At 37.1% G+C, this 26,862-nt stretch overlaps 4 protein-coding genes across 4 annotated transcripts in view; 3 read left to right on the plus strand and 1 right to left on the minus strand.

Annotated features, from left to right (window-relative positions):
• Nucleotides 1–7,376, plus strand: part of bmper (BMP binding endothelial regulator) — a 58,903-nt gene extending 51,527 nt beyond the window's left edge. Inside the window, exons 12-16 of the mRNA XM_055164301.1 lie at nt 610–764; nt 1,517–1,718; nt 2,540–2,882; nt 3,244–3,374; nt 4,332–7,376. Of these exons, the coding sequence (XP_055020276.1) occupies nt 610–764; nt 1,517–1,718; nt 2,540–2,882; nt 3,244–3,374; nt 4,332–4,513 (1,013 nt within the window). The 3' untranslated portion in view covers nt 4,514–7,376. The remainder of the gene's footprint in view (nt 1–609; nt 765–1,516; nt 1,719–2,539; nt 2,883–3,243; nt 3,375–4,331) is intronic.
• A 1,574-nt stretch (nt 7,377–8,950) lies between these two features.
• Nucleotides 8,951–16,921, minus strand: eaf1 (ELL associated factor 1). Its single transcript, XM_020936230.2, has 6 exons — nt 16,672–16,921; nt 15,416–15,510; nt 15,064–15,200; nt 13,703–13,875; nt 12,414–12,623; nt 8,951–11,291 (listed from the first exon to the last, which is right to left on the minus strand). Exons 1-6 carry the CDS (start codon nt 16,772–16,774, stop codon nt 11,242–11,244), a joined length of 768 nt encoding a protein of 255 aa, XP_020791889.1. The 5' UTR covers nt 16,775–16,921; the 3' UTR covers nt 8,951–11,241.
• A 78-nt stretch (nt 16,922–16,999) lies between these two features.
• Nucleotides 17,000–19,221, plus strand: mettl6 (methyltransferase 6, methylcytidine). The gene is made up of 5 exons (XM_020936329.2): nt 17,000–17,539; nt 17,649–17,783; nt 18,284–18,454; nt 18,550–18,691; nt 18,778–19,221. The coding sequence occupies exons 1-5, from the start codon at nt 17,249–17,251 to the stop codon at nt 18,927–18,929; spliced, it is 891 nt and encodes a 296-aa protein (XP_020791988.2). The 5' UTR covers nt 17,000–17,248; the 3' UTR covers nt 18,930–19,221.
• A 2,176-nt stretch (nt 19,222–21,397) lies between these two features.
• On the plus strand, nt 21,398–25,103 carry LOC129411755 (tripartite motif-containing protein 16-like). Its single transcript, XM_055163489.1, has one exon. It carries the CDS (start codon nt 21,656–21,658, stop codon nt 23,303–23,305), a length of 1,650 nt encoding a protein of 549 aa, XP_055019464.1. The 5' UTR covers nt 21,398–21,655; the 3' UTR covers nt 23,306–25,103.
• The last annotated feature ends 1,759 nt before the right edge of the window (nt 25,104–26,862 follow it).

The raw sequence follows: 26,862 nt of genomic DNA on the forward strand, positions 1-26,862 counted from the left end.
CACATACACAGTGTATACATTAAAGGTCATTAAATATTACGCAAAATTGACTCTAATGAACTTTTAGATGTGTTTGAATGTTGTTACTTCCTCAAAACATACCCAGAGTTGTGTTTATTTTCATTCACATATGTCTGAGTGATCATATATTATTATAGTCTGTTTACATCTCCAAACCTCAAAATGCTGTTCCACCTTGTGATGTCATGAAGCGGTAGTTTTTAAGTTAACAACTACCCTTTACCTAGTTGAGTAGAGATTGGCAATTCCAGGGCTGAAATTATCCGAATTATTCTAGTGAAGGTGTGTGGAGTTTAAAAACAAAACACAGTGGAGCACTTCTGTATTACCACATGACATCACCAAGTGGAACGGAGTGTTTTCTGTTTGAGACAAGAACTCAGCAAAAGAACTAATCCAAACACAACTCCAGGTATGTTTGTGATGAGAATGATGATCAGAAAATAGTGTAATATAAGCCCATTAAAAGACACATTATTCAAAATTGATTTATTTCTTTTCTTTTTTTTTAGGTTTAAACCATGATATGCTGATGTGGTGTTGTCATGATACTAAAATCTCAAATTATTGTGTTTTTTCTTTCACCAGAGCCAGGCGTGTGCACTGTATTTGGAGACCCTCATTACAACACTTTCGATGGCAGGACCTTTAACTTCCAGGGGACGTGTCAGTATGTTCTGACCAGAGACTGTGGGAGCGGAGCGGTCACAAACAACATCAACAGCCCCGACTCCAGCTTCACGGTACCAGACTGCGATTAGCTCCACATACTTTTACCATCACGTTGAAAAACATATGCAACTGTTTTGAATTGGTTTATTTTCATTGAAGGGTTGTCCAGGGCAGTCCTTATGGAGCAAAATTATTCCCTGATTGTGGGAAAGGTGCACTGGGGTTGGCGTTGTAGTTTACTTTTTTTTTTCAATGTTCATGTATTTGAGCTTGTCTACAATAGTGCAACATTAATTAACTTTTTTTCTTTATCAAAAGATACATCCTTTCTAAAATCAAAAATTTTGAAATGCAAGGTTTTAGAACAGGGGTGGGCAAACTTTTTGACTCGTGGGCTGCAAAGCATTCTAAAATTTGACGGAAGGGCCGGACCAGGAGCAGATGGATGGAGTAATCCACCTCATAAAAAGAAACAATAACATGGGATATGTAGAAAAAAAATCTTTTTTTCAAGTCCCAAGGTAGTTACTGCTTACTGAACTGACTTTTATAACACTGAAAATTATTATTATTAGTAGTATTCAAGTTCGGTGGGCCGGATTTAAAAAATTAAAGGGCCACATATGGGCCCCAAGCCGTAGTTTGCCCACTCCTGTTCTAGAACCTCTATGCATGACATAGTTGCACCCTGTGTCCAACAAGGAAGAAAAATTTAAAAATTTCACCCAAATTTAAAATGATATAAATGATGTTTTCTACAACAATCAGTATCTTCAACTGTATTCCTGTGTGTAGCACTCACCAGCTCCGTGTCTGTCCCCAGGTGTTGGTGAAGAACGATGCCCGGCGGACGCGCTCCTTCTCCTGGACTCAGTCTGTGGAGGTGCGCCTGGCAGGGCTGGTGCTGGGGCTCCATCAGCACCTGACCGTGAGGAGGAACGGGACCCGCATCGCCCTGCCCTACCACGGCCCCGGGGTCCACATCGACCTGGACGGGTACCTGCTCAAGCTCACCACCATCGCAGGTCAGGATTTAGAATGAGACGTTATAATAGCAGTAATGACAATGGCAGCAAATAAGTCAAACAGTGCAGTTTTACCATTGGAACAGAAATAATAATAACAACTGTTTTTTTTTTTACGTACAAATTTGAGACTCCACTGCCTCTCAATTGATACTACTTGAGCATAACAACACAATGTAAACATAATACTGTACATCATATTATTATTATTTATTTTTTTTTATTGTGAATTAATAATTGACATTATAATTGTTGTCAAAATCGGATATAACAAGCACAATCAGAGATAGCAACCTGGTGTGTGCCAACTTGTGTGATGATTGGGTGAATATTTTAGCCCGCACATGGTTCAGAAATTGCCGAAATTGCCTATCCTTTATAATGGCGTCACCTTTCAATGACCCATGTGACCTCAAATGACCTTGGATCGTCATCAAACTTTTTTGCAGCATTGGGCACGGGGTCTTGACCCACATACCAAATTTGGTGACAATCGGTAGATAAATGGTGGAATTATTGCGGGTGGACAGACACACAAACACACAGGGTGAATACAAAACCTGGTCAACCCTTTGGGGACCAGGTAAAAAAGCAAAGCATCTCCATGGAGACAAGCACCGGGTGGCTTCTTCACCAGAAAAGTTATATAATATAGTGTTGATTCTGATCAGACAGAGTTCATTTAGGTTTAAACTGGGTCATACTTATGCCATGTTTATGAAATTAGAAATATGAAACATGCTACAGACTGTACAATAAAAAAGACAATTCATTTCAGATTATCTTCTCCAGCGTATTTAAGCCCTTCCCTCCCTGCACAGGTCTGGAGATCACCTGGGACGGGGACAGTTTCGTGGAGGTGGTGGCCGCCCCTCACCTGCGCGGGCGTCTGTGTGGACTCTGTGGAAACTACAACGGTCAGAAGAGAGATGATACCATGGGGGGAGACAATCAGTTCAAGTTCGATGTGGACGAGTTTGCAGAGTCCTGGAGGGTGGAGGGGAACCAGGTGTGCACCCAGCAGCACCCACCCCGACGCCCCACCTCCTTCCTCTGTCCCGGCAGCGTCAAAGTCAAGTTCAGGGCCCACCGAGAGTGTCAGAAGATCAAGTCCTGGGAGTTCCAGAAGTGTCATCGAGTGGTGGACTTTGCACCATTCTACAGGTATGAATGAATTAAATGAATTTTAGTTATTTTCTAGTACTGCTGTGTGATGTATCATTAAAGTATTGTAATATTGTCTAATACAATATAATAATTATATCGTGATAACACCCAAGGTTCTCCATCTGACAGAAATGTACTGTCTTAAAAAAAACAACAAATAGTATATTAAAATGTTGCAATAATATCGCAGTACTTAAAGCAGACCTCTTGAGCTAAATTTTTATCATGTTATAGTTTTTCTCTTCTTATTTATCCTGACAAAGTTGTTTTCAGAGTGATTCATCCAGGTTTGCTGAACATGAATATGATTATAAAGTGGAATAAGTATAATAATAATGTGTGTATGTTGTATGTGCAGGTCGTGTGTGACAGACATGTGTGAGTGCCCAGTCCATAAGAACTGTTACTGTGAGTCTTTCATCGCGTACAGTCGGGCCTGTGAGAGGGAGGGGGTCCCTGTGCTCTGGAAGCCTGACGCTGCCTGTGTCGGTAAGTCTACATCAAAAACATTTAGCAGTTTTACAATGTTATATTATATCCAGTATTATTATTTTTATTATTACAGAATTTTAGGAAATGTCAGTTGAAAAGAATTTTATGTTAGTGACCTGTGGTGAGACCTGCGTTGTCTTATCATTTATTTATTTATTTCATGGACGGTGCATACTTAGCCTGATTCATCAGTTGGTTTCACTTCATGACTTGCAGTATTAGAATTTGTTTTCTCAACGGTAGGCGGGTACTTTTTTCATTTAACCAATCGCTGCTATTTGGTCGTGATGTATGTAATGCGCCTCTAATGGGGTTAACTGGTATATTAAGATTTTCCCAAATTTCGTAGGAAGAAGGGCAATAACATCTTTCCCCTTGATAAAATTCACCAAACATTCCCTTTGTTCCGGCTTTAAATCCTTGATCTCAGGAATCGTTGCCAACACAGAATGTATGGCTCTTTGCTGATTGGCTGCTGCCCAAACTCCCTCTTCAGGTTTTTTAAGAACTGTCTAGTGTATTCTGATTCCTGACCTAGTCACTGGAGAGAAATGAAATTGAGCGGAGGCAGTAGGTGGCGCCAGCCTGGCTAGTGCATACTCAACATTTCAATGTAAATATACTAGAGGCGGTGAGAGGATTTTTTCCATATGTAGTCCCATTACAGTTACATTTTACTAAATTAAAATACACTCTAAAAATCATATATACAAAAGGCAAAAGGCCAGAGTGTCCAGTGAGCGTTAAACTAGAGGCATAATGAGCAAACAGACCTTTCCTAAGGAGTATAACACAGTTTCCTCCCACTGCATCTTTGGTTAAACATTATTATTCAACTGTCAACTATTATTATTCACTGTCTTATGTTGCACCAAACCACCAAAGCAAGTTCCGTTTGTCAATTTTTGTTTGTCAGTAGCACTTCTCTGATTCTTCTCCATTTCCATCTCTCAGCCACTCAGTGTAAACACGGAGCTGTGTACGATACGTGTGGTCCGGGCTGCACCAAAACCTGCGACAACTGGAACGAGATCGGCCCGTGCCACAAACCGTGCGTCGCGGGGTGCCACTGTCCCGCCAACCTGGTGCTGTTCCAGGGACGCTGCATCAGACCCACCTCGTGCCCCGGCCGGTGACCCCTGTGAGCCGGAGCACGCGGCTGACTCTAGTGCTACACACATGGGGCCAAACGAGGCAGGAACCAGGCTACCACCAACTGCTGCGGACAGTGGGACGTTGGACGCCTCTCAAATAAGCACCGCGTGACCATTTGACCTCTGGGGCAAAGGTTATGAAGGCTCGACTCGCTGCAGGTGCCAACTCAGGGGCCGTTCCGGTGGCCTGCCTCTCTTTTGTATTCGTGCGCATTGGACCCTCAGGAAAACAGCGCCCCCCCATGGACTCTGGTTTGAGCCACACTGGCGCCTCTCAGTGACTTTAGCAAAGAACCTCATATGAACCATATCAGTGCCCCATCATTTCAAACTGTAAGCTAGTAAGATTTATATGAAAGACAGACCTTATTGTTCTAATTATTATTATTATTAATATTATTATTATTATTTGTTGTTGATCTTGTTAATTTATATATTGTATTGCGGATAATATGTGGTAGTGAGCAGGGGTGGGCGATATTGACAAAAATGAATCTCTTTTTTTTTTTTTTTTTTGCTGCATTATCTCAATATTCTGACCACAGTTTAAAGAGGAGGTATTATGCACTTCATGGAAGTACACCACATAGCTGCGCGTCGTGGTTCTATGTTTTCCACTGCTGGGATACCTGCTAACACATACCATATTTAGATCATCCTCTTATATTGTTTTGAAAATGCTATATTCACTAAAAACAAATTAATAACATGTTAAACAAGTTTCACTTTCTTTTTTAACTGTGTGAGTCCCCCCTTGTTTTCTCTCCATGCACTACTACACATCACATCAGGTTTGTGAAGTTGTAGTGTATTGTTTTGTAACATGCTTTTTTATGTTTATGGAAAATACTCGTGTGGGAGCATGAATGACGTAGGCTTATGGGCTGAGCATTGGACAAAATTGTACAGCTGACTGCAAGGAGGGTTCAAACAGGGCTTGGGAAAAGTCGCTAGATTACTCAAACACGCAGAGAGGAAAGTTCCAAAAAGTTGATTTTGCATAATACCTCCTCTTTGAAGGCATATTGTATAACTTTTGGTAGAGGGTCCATCAAATATTTTTCTTCATGGAGATGTTATTGCTTTGTCTGAAATGTTTCACAGCATGATATTAAACCTTTCTCTCTTCATGGAGACAAAACTAGACCAAGTTACAGGTCAGATCTGTGGAGAGCCGACCCTGCTCACAGTCAGAATGTTTTTTTTTTGGTATTTTTGAACAGTAAAACCACCTGTAATTGAACAAATGTAAAGTAGAGCTGTTTAAAGTCATACTGTGGAACATCCCAGGCAGAGCAATGACATATCGATAGAAACAAGCAGGTGATGGAGCCATAGCCAAAAATGTACATAGTGCACCTTTAACAAAGCATCAAAATGACCTAAAATGTGCCTATAATTGTCTTGTATTATTGAGGATCAAGAATCAAATGAAACATGTATAGACCATAAAATTAACCACATAAATCCAGAGAATCACTTTATTCTCTCATTTTGGACATTACATTAGACATTTCTGCTAATCTAACTCTTTCAGTTATAGACAATATACTCAAATATACTATAAATTTTACATATCTTCAGAAGAACAATTTCAGTATTGCCCATTTTTCGATATATCGCCCAACCCTGGTAGTAAGAACCAGAATCCTGAATGACATGATTTAAAGAGAAAAGCTATTTATGTCCGTGTTTGTGGTTTTGTTACTGTTGAAGAGAAAGACCCAAATGTGACGTCATGGCAGGGAAATCGTACTGTATTTAGTGTCTACTGCGTGTACAGATCTGCTCACTCCAAACGGGACCTGACAAGAAGAAGAAGAAGAGAAGAGAAGAGAAGAGAAGAAGAAGAGGAAGCATTTGTCTCACTTGACTCCAACTCATTAAGGCCAGCAATATAATCATCATTTTTTATCAAATTGTGTTCTTGTGTCTTTTGTTGTTGCTGTGGTAACGAAATCAGTAAATTAAGCTTGGTGAATAAAGAGTAAAGTAAAACAAGAAGTACCAAAGTTGTTGATCGTAAGCTAAAAATGAATTGGAGATCTGTAGTTGATACAGCAGATGTAATAAATATTCCCCAGGGGTGTGATGCTAACTGAATCCATTTAGTTGTTTTTTTTTCTTGGGTTTTCAGACAGATCTGAAAACTTCTTTTGTTTTTTTAAGCACAATACTTCAGTACAATTTTTAGGTATTAGGTCCTTTGACTTCACTACATTTAAGAGCATGTATCTGTACTTTCTACTCTGCTACATTTTAGATCTGTGCTGAAAAATAAAAAGTACTTTTTATGGCTTGGGACCTGCTGAAAAAGCTGAAACTTTTTTATTTTATTTTTTTAATCACATTTAATTTTGAGTTAACGTCCCAACTTTGAGCAAACCAAATACGCAACAACAACTGATAGAAAAATTAAGATATCAGTTGAATTAAAAACACTACATTTGATGCTTTAATCCAGGGGTGTCAAAGTCAAATTCACAGAGGGCCCAAAATTAAAAACTGGGACTATGTTGCAGGCCAAAATAAACATTTATTAAAAAATGTTAACAACATCTGCATGTTTTATCTTCTTTTGAGATATGTAATGTTAAACCTTTTCTTATTAAAATAAATGTTTAATAATAGTTTTGTTTAAACATCGAATCCAGAACAAGCATCATATAATAAACAATAAAATAATAACATTTTAAGTAAATAATGTCTCTATAGCCTATCTGTAGCCGGCGGGCAGCTCTAATACATATTTGATATGATCTCGGAGTCCAAATATAAGTATATCACAGGCCAAATTTGGCCCCTGGGCCTGAGTTTGACATGTCTGCTTTAATAGTTCTAAAAATCTCTGCAAAATACTCATCAGTTTTTAACAGGTGCTTCAGTAGGTACGTAAGTAGGTTTTCACATAATACTTTTACTTGAGTAATCTTTTGCCCCTGTATCTGTATTTTTACTTAAGTAACCAAACTGAGTACTTCATCCACCACTGGCTAATGTTGCCTGTAATTATAAGTATGTGAGAGGGACTTGTGTAACAGTCCAAAATCTGCTCACCTGTTGTAGTTCCAGCTAAGTCAGTTCTTTGTGGTCAGATTGTGTTAAAGTAAAGCTCAGATTAAAGTCTAACAAAGCCTTAGACAGCGCAGTGCCTATAGTTAGCATCACACACCCAGGGAATGTTGGTGACATCAGCTGCAAAGTATCAATTGAACCCTATGCAGGATTTACAAACTTTTCACATTAAGCTCATGTCTTAAATCCAACTGACAACAATCATAATCATAATAATAATGGCACCACCTCTGGAATCCATTGTGGAAAAATATCACTTTTGTTTAGTAATCTTGATAGAGAGGATGTTGAAGTTTGTGCCACATTTGCTTCATGTAGATAAGCTCAATAATAACAGATATATTAACAATAAACCGGGTTAACAAATCTGAAAAATGACAGTTAAACAGCAAATTCCACCACAGAACTCTGACCTGTCCTCCAGCTTTTCTGGTCAAATGCTTTTCTTCGTGTAGCTGCGATAGCTTTGGCTGGAATGTTTCACAGTATGACATTAAACCTTTCTATCTTCATGGAGACCAAATGAGGTTACAGGTCAGATCTGTGAAGAGGCAACCCCACTTACAGTCAGAATGCATGTTTTTCTCTGTATTTTTGAGCTATAAAACCACCTGTAATTGAATAAACGAAACGTAGAGCTGTTTAATGTCATACGGTGGAACATTCCAGGCAGAGCAATGACATATCCATAGAAACAAGCAGGTGACAGACCTTCCATCAGAAAAGTTACCTAGTGGATGCACCTTTAAACTATTGAAATTGTAGAATGATGTGACGGCTCATTAACCCAACCTACTGAATTTTGAGCCAACACTGCCACCTAGAGGTAACTGGAGGTTTAAACACTCAAAAATTATTTTTAAATAGTTTTATATTTGAACTGTCCAACTATGGCGAGCGTTTCAATACATACAATGCAATCTAGTGTATCTGTTTTTTCTTATATTACTTAAAGGTGAACTATGTAACTTTTTGATAGGGGTTCCATTACCTTGTTTCTATGGAAATGTCATTGCTCTGCTTGAAATGTTCCACAGTATGACATTAAACAGCTCTACCTTACATTTATTCAATTACAGATGTTTTTATTGCTCAAAAATACCTATAAAACAGGCATTCTAACTGTGAGCTGGGTCGCCCCTCCACAGATCTGACTTGTAACTTGGCCTGGTTTTGGTCTCCATGAAGATAGAAAGGTTTAATGCCATACTGTGAAACATTCCAGACAAAGTAATAACACCTCTATAGAGAAAATCAAGTGACAAACCACCCAAGAGAAAAGTTACACAATGCACCTTTAAACTAACTCTAAATAACATAATAAATAAGCATAAAAAGACATACAAAGTTTTACACACTTTAATTCACTTCAGCTTGTAAAAACAGCTCCCACTGATCAACTAAAGACAAAACTCCACACCACACAAAGAGTTCAAAACAGTAAACCTTATAACATTTATGACAACACAGTAAAACATGGACCTACTTTTACCTGATAAAAAAAACAAACTAAATTTAGCTTATGGTGACACGTAATACGATGGTTGTCAAAAGAAATACCTGTAGTTATAAAAAGTGGAGGTCGATATTACAGACAGAAAGAACCCAACATGCAGAGTAGAACACGTGATAAAAACAGGTCAGATGGTAGTCATATATATTTATACTGGTGAGACAATGTTCTTTGGTCTTGTACCGCATTCAGTTCAAGATGGTGGTGATGTGTAATAATAATAATGTAATAATCAAAGAAAGACATAAAAACATTTTCTATCAAGGGCCAATTTGAAAGTTATTGCTTTGCCTACAATGTTCCCCAGTACGATATTAAACTCCATGGAGACAAGCAGGTGGTGCCATCAGTTATTTTAATGTCATGCTGTGGAACATTCTATCCAGCCAAAGCAATAACATCTCCATGGTGACAAGCACATGGACCCCCCCCCACTAGAAAAGTAGCACAGTGCACCTTTAATAACAATTGTGTATGGAATTTACATGAGTTGTGGACAGAACTTTTGTAAAAGTTTTTCGAAATTCGTATATTGTCAGACTTTTACAATGTTAATATTACTACTACAGTGGTGGAATGTACAAAGTAAAAGTAGTAAAGTACTGTACTAAAGTAAAAAAAAAAAAGTAAATCTGGTAACTTTACTTTACTTGCATATGTTTTTCAGTGGATGCTTTTTACTTATACGTCACTACATTTTAGAGCAGGTATTTGTACTTTCTACTCCAGAAATATGTAGATCTTTGAACAGGATTGAAAAGTAAAAGTATTTTTATGATAGTTTGAGACCTGCTGAAAAGGTTGAGTTTTTTTTTTTTGGTTTTTTGAGCGACAAAAATACACAAAAAATAAAAACGGCAAAGAAAAAACTGTTGATTTATTAGCTGAACTAAATTCAGATCAAATATTAATTTGAATATTTTCTTAGATCTGCAACTCTGCGCAAAACACTTTTCACTCTTTAAGTACATTTTTAAATTGGTACTTTTACTCCTTTTACTCCTTTTCCTTTAGTATTTTTTTGCTCCAGTATCTGTACTTTTACTTACGTAATACAATTGAGTACTTATTCCACCACTGCTATTTAGTGCAATGTCTACCTTCCATCTCTTTAATCGTTTTTCAAAAAGCCGTACATTCAGGTCAGAACTCAGAGGAGGGGCATATCTCACCACGATCTTGACATACTGATGTAAAAGTAACCGTTGTGAGTGTGTATCTGTGACAGTGCATTAGAGGAGATTACAGAGACATTTGATACTGTAGATTAAAACGTCATACATTCAACCGTTTGTTCACATTGACTCAAATAGCTTATTCCAGCTTCAAGAGGATTACGGCCACAGAAAGAAAACCAACTGTAATATGATCGTTATATGTTGATTTGTAAAGTATTTTTACATTTTGACTTTAAGTGCATATGACATACTAATCACTTCATTAAAACATCGTTAACGTCGCTATATCTCATACTTTATTAAGATTCTTGTCTAGTTTTTTTGTACTTTTAACTTTGGTGAAGTTTATAAGGTTACTTCCTGTTTGGACATAGGCAACGGATGTGACAAGCTTAGAGGTAATTCCATAAAACAGCAACCATAATGTTTACAAGGGCTAAAAATAAATACTTAAAAACCTGTCATTATAGTATAGTTAGCATATTTCGTCCCATATTTCTTGCATCAAATTTTAAACTGTGTATCAAATTGTAGTTTAATGTATTTCATTACATTCTAAATAATAATTAGAATAATAATATCTTCATAATCCATGGCATTAAGCATAAAATTCAGCTTTTTCCAGGATTGTAAAAGAGTATTAAATATTGACAAAGCAGTTGGGCTACAGGTCCTGTCAAAACAAGCCTACACAAGTCTGTGTGTATTGTGTCTCATCTATTGTAAACATCTAAGGCTAACAGCTTCCAATAATCTCTTTTTCGCCATTTCAGAAACACAAAATATATGATATGGATAAAAAATAAACTAGCTGCTCTAAGTACTGAAAATATACAAGTGCACTAAAATACTTTAATATCTCAAACCATACGCTCATCTGTGAGAATAAAAATATACATCTAATAAAGATACACGCCCCAGGGAGGTACAGAGGGGGTCAGAGGTCAGTCGTCATCACTGTCACTACCGGACTCACTCAGCTGAAGATCGTTTCCTAAAACAAAAAGAAAACATACTTAAGAAACCATACGATGAGGATCTTGTACAGTGTTGGAACCACAAACTGTGTAAAGAAGTGGACTAAGAGAGTGTGGTTTCAATCATAGCGTTGGGCTCTAGTCAAATGAAGCTCAGCAAGGCTATGGGTTATAGGGGCAAATTTGAAGCCAGTTCCAATTTAGGAATAGGATTTTTTTTAAACAGACAAAATAGTGAAATAAAAACAGCAGGATCATGTTGAGCGGGTTAATACGAACATTTTCAGACCAGAGTGAAGAGCGAGACAACAGGAGTTGCAGAGAGGGGTGACGTTTTTTCAGTACAAACTAAATTGGAGCCGGGGTCGATGGAGAAGGTTAGCTATGTCCATTTATATACAGTCTATGTTTGGAACCAAAAGTCTAGTCTCCATGAAGTAAATAAAGTGGAACTAAACTCTTAAATCAACTTTTTGTGACTAAACTTTGTATATGGCATTTTAATAGCATTATCTACTGTGCCAACTAGGTATATTTGCAGCTTTGTTTTGAAAAACTGTCTAAACCAACCATCAAGTACTATATCAAGTACTACATGACATCACACAGGACTGTCCTGATTAAAACCATGTAAACAACTAAAGCCTCACTGTAAACAACTAGCTGCAGGGGCGGAGTTTGAAGTGTTGATATCTGTTAGACCAATCACACTGTTCCTTATACCTCCAGATCCCATCATTCCTCCCCCTTGTGTGAAGAATCCCTCAGTCGTCCAGGTAGAATCCATGGAGAGGAGAAAATTCAGTTTGTCGACTGGACAAAAACTAACTTTTGTCCAGTCGACAAACTGAATTTTCTCCTTGCCATTCTTCCTCCTTCACTCTCCCCTTTAGTCCTCCAGGTACTGCCCGGTTTTGTAGCCCTGTCTGAAATGTGGTTGTGGGAGTTTAGGTGTTTTTTCCCAGCTGACATAAAACCATGTTGTTGGTCATTAGAAATCTAAGCCAAGATATGGGTTCATTTAAAGTTATGTTATGGCAAGTAGTCATTATGGTTAAGATCAGTCTCCTGGAAACTCTATGTAATGTTTCCAAAAGCATGAAACATAATATTTGTGTGTGTGAGTGTGTATTTCTTACGGAGTGTGTTGATGAGCTGGTTGTTGCCCTGCCCATTGGCCACCAGGGGGCGTGGGGGGGAGGTGTGGCTGACTGGAGGAGGTCTGGGGGGGTTGTGTTCTCCGTCACTGCTGGAGCTGTCATTGTCACTCCCAGAACCACTGGCTGAGTCTGAAGAACTGCTGCCACTGCTGCTCATCTGCTCAATCACCTCCACCTCTGCACGCAGCTCTGAAACACAAACACACCTAGATAGATTAGAAACAGACTATCTATATCTTGCAACATTAGGGATGGGACAAGACACAATTTCCACAAGACAAAACAAGATTTTAAAAATAATTCCTAATATATAAATTTCACTATTCAGTGTCCAGTATTGGCCTCACAATGTTTCATTAATTTGATATCATATTTTTGTTTCCATTCTAGTACTGCTCTTTGGAACTATAAGAGATGTAACTCACCAATAAGTAACCTTTTTTTGTCCAGTCCAAATGTAAACACTCAAAGTATAATGTAGCACAAAAAATGTGTCACAGGAATTTTTCTCTTGTGTGCAGGATCTTGTAACAATTTTCTCCAATTTGTACCATCCCTGCTTTATATAGGTAAGAGATAAATCTGACAGGTCTGTGGGGCTGATCATTAATACAAACATTTTAAGACCACCAGTCATCGCGAGATGCCCCTGATGAAGACAGAAGTTACCAAAGCATGTCAAGGTAATACACCACCTCTTACCTATATTGTCTCACATTGATGGATGACTGAATTATTCTACCAAGAACTAAACTAAAATAAGAACTGTTTTTGTACCAAACTGTCATTTGCACTTTTAAATTGTTCTAATATTGTACAGTGTACAAAGCTCAGTTCCAAAGTCGAGTTCCATATTTGGAATAGGAATTTATTTACGGACATAATTTAAGAGTGAACATTTTAAGATCAAATTGACTAGACCCACAACAGCAGTTACAAAGTGAGGGACGACAATGTTCCACTATAAAGTCAATTAGAGCCAGAGGTGACTGAGCCGGAAGCGCCCCCATGAACACTTCTATTTGGAATACTGAAACTAGCCGGTTAGCTATGTCCATTTACAGTTTATGAAGCAACATCAACCCCCTGACAAATTAGAGAATATCTCTGTCTCACATTTGCCAAATGTTACTTAATATGATTTTAGCTTTTATAAATGAACAAAATTGCTAATTCATTGAGAACTTACATTGTGCAAAGTAGAAATGTTGTGACTAAATGAATGAATAAATATAGGCTGATGCATTTTGAGTAAACAGAACTGGCACCTCTCTTGATGTCTTCAAGCTGTGGTTCTGGGGACGGGTTGTCTTTGGACGGGGACGGGGACATCTTGACCCCAGCTCCAGGTTTGGTCGGAGCTCTGAACTGGGCGCTGGGCTGAGAGGAGCGCACAGACTGCTGTTCAATCCTGGCCTGGATCTTACTACTGCCCTCAGCCCTGAAACACACACAGTGCAGTCATTATTGGGACATTCCATACAGACGTGTTCATATAGGAAAATCCAGGTAAGTTTAAGGAAACATTTAGGTAACATATTCAATGATAGTAGTATTTTCATTACCGTATATTGTATAAAGAATTCTATTTCTATTAGCTATTTATTTTCCTAAATCTATTTTTGAATGCATGCCCTTATTTTTATGTTATCATAGCTTATATTATTAATCTTTGCTTAATGTTGCACCATGTTGTTTATAAACTTATTAAGATTTGAAGGTTGAATTCAATTAATTGGACCTTTTTTTCCCTTTTTTTTTTTTTAGAAGATGACCATTTTGCCACTCATCCAAGAGGCTTCTTCGGTTCCAGTGCAGCTTTGGTGAGGGACATAAATATCTCTTTGAAGGGAGGGACTAGACACACCCTACTCATTTACAGTAAGGACTATCTATTATTAGTTACATATTAGTTACATATTCTAAAAAGCTGTTCCTTATTTTGCAAGAGAAATTGAACTGGACGACTGGATGAGTTATTACTCAGACATGCACTTCATATGTGTTTCAGTGTAGGTCTGGGCACTAGTCCTTCAGAATAGCAGGATCAAACTTGAACCCTGGCTGAAGTTAAAACACAATTTGAATTTGACTAACAATTTTCTTGGTGAGGGGTCCACCATCTAATTATCTTCATCAAGATGCTTTACCATTTGCCTGAAATGTTCCACAGTATGGCATTAAATGTATCTATCTCCATGGACAATTAAGTGATGCTGTCAGGCCATGTTATGTATGAGATCTGTGGAGAATAAATGTATGATAGATAAGTGTAATGTTATACTGTGGAAGATTCTGGGTAAAGCAATAAAATCTCCATGAGTGAGTCCAAGAGTGGACCCTGCACTAGAAAAGTTACACAGTGCACCTTAAAAAAAAACAAAGATAGTCACAGTCACTAACCAAGCCCTGAAGGAAGGTTCAGTAGAAGAACGCTGTCTTCTTAAACTAAGTCACTTCAGAAGTAAGTTTAGATTCTATAATTAATCTACTGTATGTTTTTATTTCCTAATACCTACTGTGCATCAACTGTATAAATAGTTATAAAATAGTTAGCTATTATAGAACTTGTCAAACATATATGCAGAAGCAAAGGCAAATATTATAGCTGTACTCCCAATGCCTGTACCTTGTTTTCTTGACCTGGATGCTGCTGCTGAGCTTCTCCAGCACAAACTCTCCAGTGTCATGGTTTATGATGAGGACACAATCTTTCTGATAGGGCCGTTTGTTCCCTTTGAACACTGTCATGGGAGGAGTAGATCCCTGCAACAACACAACAAAATGTTAGCCTTGAACTTGATTAAAAAAAAAAAGAACAGATTTTATTATTATTATTAAACAAAAAATAGTGGTACAGAGCACTGACATAAAAACCAAGTTGAGGATGAACATTGAGACATAACAATATAGCAACAGAGATATCCTTTAAATGTAAGAAAATCTATGTGAAAAGTGCATAGACTGAAGGTATCTCTTACTGGTATGTGAGGTAGCGTTATGGTCACTTCATCTCCTTTTCCCACCTGCAGCTCCCCCTCACAGCTGGTGTCAATAGAAGCGGGCTTGAAATCATCTGCAAACACAAATATTAGACTTTTTTAATCAGATTTTTCCATATTGCTGTGACTTCTTATGAAATGTGGAAATATTAATGACATTAATAAACAATAAGTGGATAAGAAAATAAATGAGAACTCAATCAATTGCGGTTATTCACAATATAAGATCACAATATAAAATACCAAAAACTAAATGATTAATAACTGTTGGTGAACATTTTAGAAGTAAAAATTATTTATTTCAAATAAATCTTTACTACAGAGATTTAGGCTTAAATGTAATGTAATTATAAAATTGTAATTCCTCACAACAATTTCCAAGCCTATATAACACAATTTGTAGATGTGGCACACAGGTACTGTTGTATAAAAACATTGGCTGTATTATGCAGTTCAGTTGTAGTAGTAATTGTAGTTGTGTTGTTGTAGTATGTAATATAGGGTGACCAGATTTTTAAAATTCTAAACTGGGATACACCCGGGTTGGTATTACAATTGTGAGAGCGTAAGATTGTGCTCCTCAGCACATGACAATTTATGCTCCTCTTTACTGTTGGCAGGGATGAGATTAGTAAAAAATTTTGATAATCCTGTTTAGTCCTGGTTTAGACTTGATGTAGCCCTGGTTTAGTCCTAGTTTAGTCCTGGTTTAGATCAAATTGGTCAAAAATAGGGACACTTCTTGTATAAAACTGGGTCAAATCACTGGTTTTGAATAAATAATATATCTGCCAACAGTAAAGAGAGGCGTACATTGTCATCTGTTTAGGTAAAATACAGAAAAGCTGCTTAAAAACAACCAAAACACAAAGAAAATGTGACTAGACTGACACATGTTAGTCTTGAATCGTCTCTGCATAAGAATTTTCCTTAATTACGCACTCGTTTCACAATTTTATTATTATCAACCGCCAAAAAAAACGGGGATGTCCCAGTTTTTTTTTATTTTGAAATTCTACTCACCCTAATTTTGCATCATTATGAGAAAAGTGACTCTGATGTGGCACAATAGCATATTTATTACATTGTTATATCGTAGTTAATCTGCACATGCGACTTTCACACATATTAAATAATAATAATAATAATGAATACGCATTTTATTCATTCTGCATCTCTAACTGTTTGAGTTTCTCCAGAAGCAAGCCCGTGCTCTCTGTATCTCTCTCACTCACATCTGATTGTGTGAAAGGAAGATTTGGGCCTCTTCTCAAAGCTCTCCCCGAGCTTTAAAACATGTTCCTCTTTATCCAGTAGCGGGTTCGTACTCCCATTCATGTCGGCATTTATATCCACACGGATAATCTAATCATTTATACGAACTAGTCAAAGCAACATCCAGTAACTTCTGTAAAGAAACTAGATCCCAGTTAGCCGATTGCTAACCTTTAGCAAAACAACAGACGTCACTCGGGCACGCCTTTTCCGCAATGGTCCTACTGATTAAATGTTTCGAAAATCGTGTCTGTTATTACAACCGCAATGATAGTTTTGGTAATAATTAAGATCCAATGTTTACTATTATGTAAGTAGTGTGGTGACATTTATTTCAATGTTGTTCAGGAAATGGGATAAAAAATAAATCTGCTGGCTTTTTTGCTACACGGACCCATTTTGTTACCGGACAAGATGGCGGTGTCAACACGAGTGTATCAAAATTTTTCAGTTCTCAGCTTTAGTTTTCTGATAGACGGCTTTTTTCGGAGTGTCTAAGTGTTTCTTTTAATGTCACACGACTTACACTAACGATTAATGTTGGAAATTAAAATGGCGCAGTCAGAAACGGAGATAATTTCCCAGGAAACCTCGGACTCTCCCTTTGCTGTTGCACAAACCGTGTCCCCCACTGGCAGAGTTTTGACTGAAGAGGAGTTAAAAACTCTCCACAACGACAAGATTTTGGTGTCAGACTTTAAACAGATGAAACTGGAGAAAGAAGCACAGAAAAACTGGGACTTATTTTACAAGAGAAATACGACAAATTTCTTTAAAGACAGGCACTGGACTACAAGGGAATTTGAGGAGCTCAAAGCATGCAGAAAGGTAGGAACATTTTGTGGATTTTTCTTTACTTTGCTTTGTTTATGCTGAGTTAATGTATTTGGATATTACTTCATATCTCTGTTCAACTATTTTGTGCTGTTCTTTGCAGTTCGAGTCACAGAAATTGGTGCTACTAGAAGCAGGCTGTGGTGTAGGAAACTGCATCTTTCCACTCCTGGAAGAGGACCTCAATGTATATATTTATGCATGTGACTTCTCACCAAGGGCTGTAGAATTTGTTAAAGTGAGTATGTCCAAATACCAAATATGTTACTATTTTTTTTGCCATAGACTCTGTCTAATTGGCTATGCTCCCTAAACATCACAGTGTTCTTGAATGTTGGTTAGGTGGAGATTTCTATGGTAGAATTTGCGGATCTGTCAACTTCTGTGGATTATAAATTTAAATGTCTCTTTTAAAAGCAGTTACTCTTCTATAGAGTTAAACAGACCCCTTCCCTTCATCTGAAATATCAAATTATTAAATTGTACAACATGGACGGGACCTACTGAAATAAACCAGGACCTAAACAAGTCTAAATTACTACCAAAAGATATGTTTATAATAAACTGACTATTTGGTCTCTACACATCTTTTAGGAACTGTAATGAAAACTCAGTAAAACAAACACAGGATAATTTCATTTTATTATGTAGTTAAACTATAGTTAAGACAGCATTATCGGACCATTTTTTTCACTAAAAATAAATGTCAAACTTTTATTGTTATTTGTGTTGTTAAAGCAAAACCCACTGTACAGCCCTGAGCGCTGCTGTGCCTTCCAGTGTGATCTAACCAAAGATGACCTCCGAGATCACATCCCAGAGAACAGTGTGGATGTCATCACTCTCATCTTTGTCCTGTCAGCGATCCATCCTGACAAAATGAGGCAGGCATTAGAGAATATATGCAGGGTAAGTAAAAAGAATGCACACAGAAGAAGTGTTTTCAAAATACATTTTATTGCATTTGAATCTATGTGATTTTTTTTTTATACTTGTGTTTTCAGGTGGTGAAGCCTGGGGGGGTGGTTTTGTTTAGAGACTATGGTCTATATGATCACGCTATGCTCAGATTTAAAGCTGGGAACAAGCTTGGAGATAACTTTTATGTCCGTCAAGATGGCACCAGGTCCTATTTCTTCTCAAAAGGTCAGCTATATACTGTTTAATTTATCTGCTTTTAGAAATTGTTTAGTATATATGCATTATTTGAGATATTTTGTATATTTTCCTAGAATTCCTGGCAGAGCTGTTTGAGAGTGCAGGCTTCCAGTCAATCACTAATGACTATGTCCTGAGAGAGACCATTAATAAGAAGGAGGGGCTCTGTGTTCCCCGGGTGTTTCTACAAAGTAAATTTACCAAAAATAATCAGCAGACCATGTGATTCTTTAACAATTACTGTCATATACTCAGATTCTTTTATGTGTATATATATATTTTTTTTTACAATTTAAATTTTTGATGATACATTTATATTTTTGTTTAACAGCTGTGTAGTTCTTTGCAGAAATTATTAATCATATACAAACATTTCAAGTTGTAAAACACTGTTCAATACCACATTTGTCCACTAAGGGGGACTGTTGTTTTTTTTAAATTTGCATTATTGGAGCTTAAAACGCAACTGCCTTTTATTTTAACTCATGCTTGAAACTAAATAAACACATTTAAAATTCTTTAATGTTATATTTATTTTTCCATCAAACCAAATAATCAATGGCAAAGCAAGATGGCAATCAATGTTTCTCATGTTAATTCATGCTAGATACAATGACAATGTCAAATGTAATTGAGAAGTATAATCTATTTGATGGAGTGTATATATATTGTAACTTAACTGAAGTCAGGCTGTAGATTGTGAGATTGTGCATTGACTTGTATCTGTTCAAATGTGAGACCACGGCTTCTCTTTCCTGTACTGTGGTTTGGTTGGTGCAACAATAACAAAAAGGAAACCGATGCAGCCCTTGTATGGACAGGTTTATTTACTCTTCTTAGATAACATTATAATATAATACTATAACATTTAGAGTACCATTTAAATAGTACTTGCTCATTAGCACGTGCATTCTGTATCACACTTTAGTTCCACATGGTCTTAAACATAAAGACACATATAAACAAAAATGTTTTACTTTGATACAGATGTTTAATACAGGCCAAGCAGCAGTCGATGTACATGCTTTTAAAAATATATTTATATTTATCTATTTTTCTAATAAAATTATTTGTTTTAAAATAAGTTTAAATAATTTAATGAAGTTATGTCTGAAAATTTGTATAGGAAAACTAGACTACACAGCAGCAGCATAATAGTACAGTTATGAAATCATCTCTTAACAGCCCCATAGATATAAGAGATACAATGCATGCTGTATTGCCTGTTGGCCTTTATTTTATTTCACATAAATGATAGATAGATACTTTATTTATTCCAAAGGAAAGTAGTTTTCAGCAGCAACAATGAAGCACAATAATAATAATAACAATAATAATACAGCATTTATTGTGATGCGTTGTACATGTTAAAATTTACCCCCAGATATAAAATGAAGTGGCACAGTGAAGTGGTCAACATTCAGATTTACTTCTTATTTGCTACAGTCACAGTGATAAGATGTCCCATGAGAGTCTCTGATTTGGCACATACAGCAGTTCCCCGACACTGGTAGCTACCCTCATCCTTAGAGCTCAGGTTTAATATCTCTGTCAGAACCTGTCTGCGTCTCCAGTGCTTCTTAGGGATGGTTTCATTCACTATGGTCAGATACTTCTCTGGGTCAATCAGTGGAGACTCAGACTGGTTAAACCAGACTGCATGGACTTGACTGCACCGCTCTGAGTCATAGAGGATCTGACAGATGAGTGTGACTGAAGATCCTGGAGGAGATGTGAAGTGGGATTTTCCATACAGCACTTGTAAAGGATCTGCAAAGAAATGGAAAAGTTAAAAGTGGGACATTAGAGACCAAAATGTTACACAAAGGCTACTAACACTTGTAAGTTAGGGATGGTCTCTATATATATATTTGTGCAAGTCCTGATATCAAATCATGTTGTTTGACTGAAACAACATGATTTGATGTGTGGTTGACACCATCAGACTGACTCTGATGGCTGAAAATCTGACAGTGATACAGGTGGGTGCCCCTCCGGAGTCTTGGATTGTCGATTACTTGAGTGGAAGACGACAGTACGGCTACAAAACTGTGTGTCTGAGAAATCGTTAGCAAATCTAGTGTTCTACAGGAGACAGTCCTCTCCCCTTTCCTCTTCACTCTCTACACTATAAAGTTACTACTGAACTGAGTCATCAAGTCATCACTGACTGCACGAACAGCTGTATATATGGTACATTGATAATGATAATGTTACATTATATTGTTACACTATTTTGCACTATATGCCTGGATAATTTCTCTCTTTTTGTCTGTCTGTCTCTAACACTGGCAGAGCTGCTCTGTTACAAGTAAAAAAAAAAAAAAAAAAAAAAAGTGAATTTTACAAAGTAGAGTGAAATGTGGAATAATATCAGCTGAACCAAAAATCCAACATAAACCTGTTGTCAGATAATCTATTTTGATAGAATGCTGTTGGCCTTATTTCACTCAAGTAAAAGAAAAGTAAAAATATTATAATTAAAAATGCACTAAAGTAAAAGTATTGAATTACATGTTTAAAATCGTGCTTTAAGTATTATTTTGCATAGATATTTGATAGCTATTAAAGCGTGAAATGTGACCTTTATAAAGAATATTCTTGCTTTTTAATCAAGAGTGGCAACTGATTCAACTTCTACATTTTTATATGTCACATGAATGCGCAAAAAAGATAAAGAAAGTACTTTTTACTTTTCAGTCCAGTTAAAAAATGTAGTGGAGTAGTAGAAAGTACAGATACCTACTCTCAAAAGAAAAAGTCAAAAGTATCCCCTTTAAAATGTACATAAGTAAAGTACAGATACCTAAAAAGTGCACTTCAGATCTTTTACTTTTGTACTTCCCACCACTGCTCTGTTGTAAGTCATGATCATTACACTTCCCATGACTTGTATGACTCATTGTTTGGAATGAGCCACTCCCTCCTCCCCTGACTTTCACTTCTGGAGAAATGGAGCTTCAACAGATCCAGCTGTACAAACTGCGCTGTTCTTTGTGTTTGGACACTTTAAAAGACCCTGCCACTATTCCCTGTGGCCATAGCTTTTGTCTCGGCTGTATCGACAAGAACTGGAATGAAAATGAGGAAGGAGAAGGCTACACCTGTCCAAGTTGTGCAAAGGCATTCAAACCAAGACCTGCTCTAGTTGTCAGCGGTACATTTGCTGCTTTGGTTGAAGAACTGGCAAGACTCCAGACAGCTCCAACTGACGATTTTGAATGTTTTGCTACAGATGAAGATATAGCTTGTGACGTTTGTAAAGGAAATAGATTGAAATCAGTCAAGTCTTGCCTGGCGTGCCGTGCTTCTTACTGCGAGCACCACCTACAGCCTCATTATGAATCTCCTGCATTTTTGAAACACCAACTTGTCCCACCTTCTAAAAGTGTAGCGCAAAGTATCTGCCAACATCACAATGAGGATCTGAAGATGTTCTGCCTCACTGATCAGCAAGTTATCTGCTTTCTTTGCTCCATCGAGGAACACAAGACCCACGAAACTGTCTCAGCTGCCACAGAACGGACCAAGAAATTGGACCAGCTTGGGTTGCTTCAAGAAAAAGTTCGTCAAAAAGTTGAGAGCAAAGAGAAGGACATAGAGATGCTTAACAATGAGATCGCTGCCATTGTTGACTCGGCAAACACTGTCATGTCAGATAGCGAGAATGTCTTTGGAGAAGTGGTGCAGTTTATTGAGAAAATGAGTTTGCAGTTGAAAGAACACATCAGACGTCAGCAAGAATTCGAGGTTGAGCGGGTCAAAAAAATCCAAGAAAAACTGGAAGAGAAAATAATCGAATTGCGTCAGAAAGATGCCGAGCTTGACGAGATTGGAAACGTATACAATTACAGCCAATTCTTCAATGCATTTCAAACAATTCCACCTTTTGATGACGTTATAACTAAAACAGCAAATACCAGTTCGCTAAAATACTTCACAACTATCACAGTAGCGTTGTCCGAAATGAGAGATAAACTTCAAGACATGCTAACGGAAGAATGCGATAAAATCTTGCGAAAAGTGCCTGATGTTGATGTTTTGCTACCAGCAGTGGAGCCCAACACCAGAGAAGAGTTCATGCAATATTCGCTCCAGATGACGCTAGACCCAAGTTCGGTCAATGGCGGGCTTTTGCTAACTGACGGAAACAGAAAAGCGTCAGTTGTGCGGGAGAAGCAATGCTACGCGAATCATCCGGACAGGTTTTTAGACTTTTCACAGGTCTTGAGCAGGCACAGCGTAACCGGGCGAAGTTACTGGGAGGTTAATATCGGGAAAGGTGGTGCGACCGTTGCCGTTTCGTACAAAAGTGTTCAGAGGACAGGAGACGAGAGCGCCTTCGGAAGCAACAATAAATCATGGGCCCTCAACTGTTTCGATAAAAGTTTCTATTTCAGACATAACAAGGCACGTATGTTCATATCAGGGCCGCCATGTGATAAAATTGGGGTGTATGTGAACCACAGAGAAGGGATTTTGTCATTTTATGCTGTGGGTAAAAACATGACTCTGCTTCACAGAGTCGAGACAGAGTTTGCAGAGCCGCTGCACGCAGGTTTGGGGCTCTACTGGGTTGGAGATTCAGCACAAATGTGTTAATAGGGGTGGAGAGTATTTTTTAAATTAATAATAAAATCTAAATTGCTGTTTTGATGATATACAAAATTTGAACTTTGAGTTTAGCATCTATAATTGAAAATATTTAAAAATAAGAGCAGATTGGAAATGCATAGTAAACAAGCGCAATCAGAGATAGCAACCTGGTCCCCCATGAGGCATTGGTGGGGTCAGTTCATCACCACAGAAGCAGTTTATGAGGAGCCCAGCCCATATTACATGATCGTTATATCCACAATGCAATGTGTGTATCTGTACAGGCCCATGAACATTTGGGTGATATTGTTACACATGAGAATGTCTGTGTTTACTTAACGAAAATGTAATTTTGTCATGAGTTGTGTTTCTGTTAGTTGTGTGACTGTAGATCAGTGTGTTGTGTATCACCAGAAAAAGAAGAAATGGAAATTATTTTTGTTCCGATTAGAATTTTAACAGCAACACCGAAAGAGAAAGGAACTGTTATAATTAGTGATTATCTGGAAAACTATTAATATTTTACTATACAAATGCATAGAATTATACATAGATAATATTTTTTCTGAGAGTTTGAGACCACTCCCGTTGCTCTAGCTCCATCCTTGGCGGAGTTATGACCAAAAACGCATATTTGACCTTGGTTACACTGACCTTCAAGTGACCTTAACCAGTTTAAACCAGTAACATTCAGTATAGCACTGATATTTGTGTGCCAACTTGTGTGATGATTGGGTGAATATTTTAGACCGCAGATGGTTCAGAAATTGCTAAAATTGCCTATCCTTTATAATGGTGTAACCTTTCAATTGACCCGTGTGGCCTCAAATTACCTCAGATCGTCACCAAACTTTTTTTTTTGCAGCATCAGGCACGGGGGCTTGACCCATGTACCAAATTTGGTGACAATTGGTCTATAAATGACGGAATTATCATGGGTGGACAGACACAGACACAGAGACACACAAGGTGAAAACAAAACCTGGTCAACCCTTCGGGGACCAGGTAAAAAGCAGTTTAAACCCAGAATAGCAATATAGATAAAAATCCTCCACCTGATATGTTGCCCACTGGTTATAGGATGGGTTAAATGCTGAGAATTCATTAGTATGTATATCTACATCTTATCTTTTAAAGTAACATTTCTACACTTTTCTGTTTAATTATACAGTGCATTCACTATTTGTGCCTCAACCATGACATTTGTAGACATGTTTATCACATTTCTGACGGATAAAATCATCTGAATATTGACAATATAGACAATATACGGGCCGCAAAACAGCAGCTTTTTTTCTTTCGCTGTAGTATTTCTTGTTCATAAAATAAAGCGTACAGATAACAGAGATGAAAGTGTTTTGACAGTTGAGATCGAAGAGGATATCTCCAAATGGCAAAACACTCAGAATTCGAGCGAGAATGGCTGCTTTTACTGTAACTGTGTGATAAGCAATGCACTATATTTAGATCTGTAAAATCACATGTTTTGTTTTTCTTGATTATTTTTTAAACGTTGAATTTTTCACTTTAAATTCAGCTGTGTTTGGTTGGCTCATGTCTTTTGACCTTCATTATTTTCAAATTACATAATAATTTGGTGACTTTAACCACCAAAGCACTTGCAAACCCAGTGCCGGTTGATTGCCGCAGTAAAGGTCAAAACCATTTGTGCACTCACAGTTGTTTTTTACTTTTTGTTTTGTCTTATTTGGGACAATACAAATACAATTTGGACACACAATCTCATTCAGTGTTTTTTATTTTAACTACTTTCTACATTTTTTATACATACGGATGACATCAAATATATGAAGCAAGATATATGAAATTATATACATGGATTATGTAGGAAAGAAAAAAATGTTGTATATAATAACTGTACTAATGTATTTGCTTTGTTGAAAAATATTTAGTAAAGTTATTTAACTTTTTTGTTTACTACATAATTCCATATATCTTGCTTCATATATCTGATATCTTCCGTATGTATCTAAAATGTAGAAAGTTGTACAAATACAGAAAAAAATCACTAAATGAGAACTTTTGACTGGTACTGTATATTGTTTACGTTTTAATAATTATCCTGTTAATGCCAATGTTAATTTCTTAATAGTTTTGGTGTACAAAGGTTCACTAAACATGTAAGATAATGTTTTGTTATAAGAATGTTATTGTAATTAAATTGTAATTGTATTAAATATACAATTAAATATACAAGGTTTTTTATGTTGACTAAAATTGCGGTTGCCAGTGGAGAATTGACTTTTGTAAACAGTTAAACATAAAAAGAAAAATGCTGTAAATCACATAAATCAAACTTATTAAAATCTTACCTTGGTCTTCAGCTGAAGACAAATACAAGGTAGTCACTAGAAGAAAAGTGAATGCAGTTAACCAGGCGTACATCCTCAGGATGTTTAAATATATTTATATGAGAGAGTCTAAGCTGAGAGTCTGGTGACAATAGCAGCAGTAGAAAGAGACATGAACCCCTTTGTGTGGGTCTTTATGTGTACGTGTGTGGGCTGAATCTTTTTAGTGAACTTTCCACTTCCTTTGACCAGTAGCGAGTCTTGACTTCAAGAGCAAATGTGCTATATGTTTAAGCTGTATTCACTACATTGATCATTACAACAAACATGATATATTGAGGTAGATAAACACGGGCTTGTTGTTTGTAAATAGATAGATAGATAGATAGATAGATAGATTTTGTGTGAGTTTTTTTTTTTTGCATAGAATTATATTGGTCTCTGTCTAGTGCAGTGTTTTTTGTTGTTGTTTTTTTTGCTAGAGGCTGAATGCTTTTATTGTACTTATTTATTTATTACTTATTTATATATTTAGAGTCATATGCCAACATGTGGCAACAATGGAACATTTTATAAGTTCTAGTCTTTGTAAATGTTTATGTTTTGTATACTTTTTCCTCCACATTATTATCGAAAAAAAAACAAAAAAAAAAAAAAAAACCCAAAACAAAACAAAAAACACACACACTCACACAAAATTTACAAAATGTATGATATTTTGCATCTATACAAATGGCTCCCATTTGCACAAACTCTGATTTCAATGAAAATGTAATAATTTGTTAAACTCCCTGCCCTAAAGCTGTTTGATGTGAAAGACTTTAATTTTGCACATTAGCGCCCCCTACAGATTGAGATCAAATTTAATATGTGGAGAACGTTTTTCATGTATTTCTGAAACTGTGCACAAAATCCATTTTGGCATCCTGATCCAAAAAGTCAGTGACACCCATGCCATGTTTTTCACAACATAGTTATAGCAGTGACAGAAACTTTCTTATGCTATATTTTATTTTATTTTACTTTAGGCCCAAGCGCTCTCAATTTACTCGTCAGTCTACGTTCCTACCCTCAGTTATGGTCATGAGCTTTGGGTAATGAGTCAAAATGAGTTTCTTCCGCAGGGTGGCTGGGTGCTCCCTTAATGTAGAGCTGCTGCTCCTCCACGTCGAGAGGAGCAGCTGAGGTGCTTTGGGCATCTGTTCCAGATGCCTCCTGGATGTCTCCCTCCGGAAGTGTTCTGGGCACGTC

This window comes from Boleophthalmus pectinirostris, unplaced genomic scaffold, assembly GCF_026225935.1.
Source record: "Boleophthalmus pectinirostris isolate CB_2022bp ecotype Guang Dong unplaced genomic scaffold, ASM2622593v1 HiC_scaffold_6, whole genome shotgun sequence".
Lineage (NCBI taxonomy): Eukaryota > Metazoa > Chordata > Actinopteri > Gobiiformes > Gobiidae > Boleophthalmus > Boleophthalmus pectinirostris.

What these genes read in the sequence shown, in the direction of transcription:
- eaf1 (XM_020936230.2), bottom strand. Translation starts at nt 16,774, where the DNA reads ATGAATGGGAGTACGAACCCGCTACTGGATAAAGAGGAACATGTTTTA. An exon ending in TTCCTTTCACACAATCAGAT is followed by an intron (nt 15,511 to 16,671) that starts GTGAGTGAGAGA and finishes TTGTGTTTGCAG; the next exon opens with ATGATTTCAAGCCCGCTTCT. An exon ending in GCTTGAAGACATCAAGAGAG is followed by an intron (nt 12,624 to 13,702) that starts GTGCCAGTTCTG and finishes TTTGTGTTTCAG; the next exon opens with AGCTGCGTGCAGAGGTGGAG.
- mettl6 (XM_020936329.2), top strand. Translation starts at nt 17,249, where the DNA reads ATGTTGGAAATTAAAATGGCGCAGTCAGAAACGGAGATAATTTCCCAG. An exon ending in AGCTCAAAGCATGCAGAAAG is followed by an intron (nt 17,540 to 17,648) that starts GTAGGAACATTT and finishes TGTTCTTTGCAG; the next exon opens with TTCGAGTCACAGAAATTGGT. An exon ending in GTCCTATTTCTTCTCAAAAG is followed by an intron (nt 18,692 to 18,777) that starts GTCAGCTATATA and finishes ATATTTTCCTAG; the next exon opens with AATTCCTGGCAGAGCTGTTT.
- LOC129411755 (XM_055163489.1), top strand. Translation starts at nt 21,656, where the DNA reads ATGGAGCTTCAACAGATCCAGCTGTACAAACTGCGCTGTTCTTTGTGT.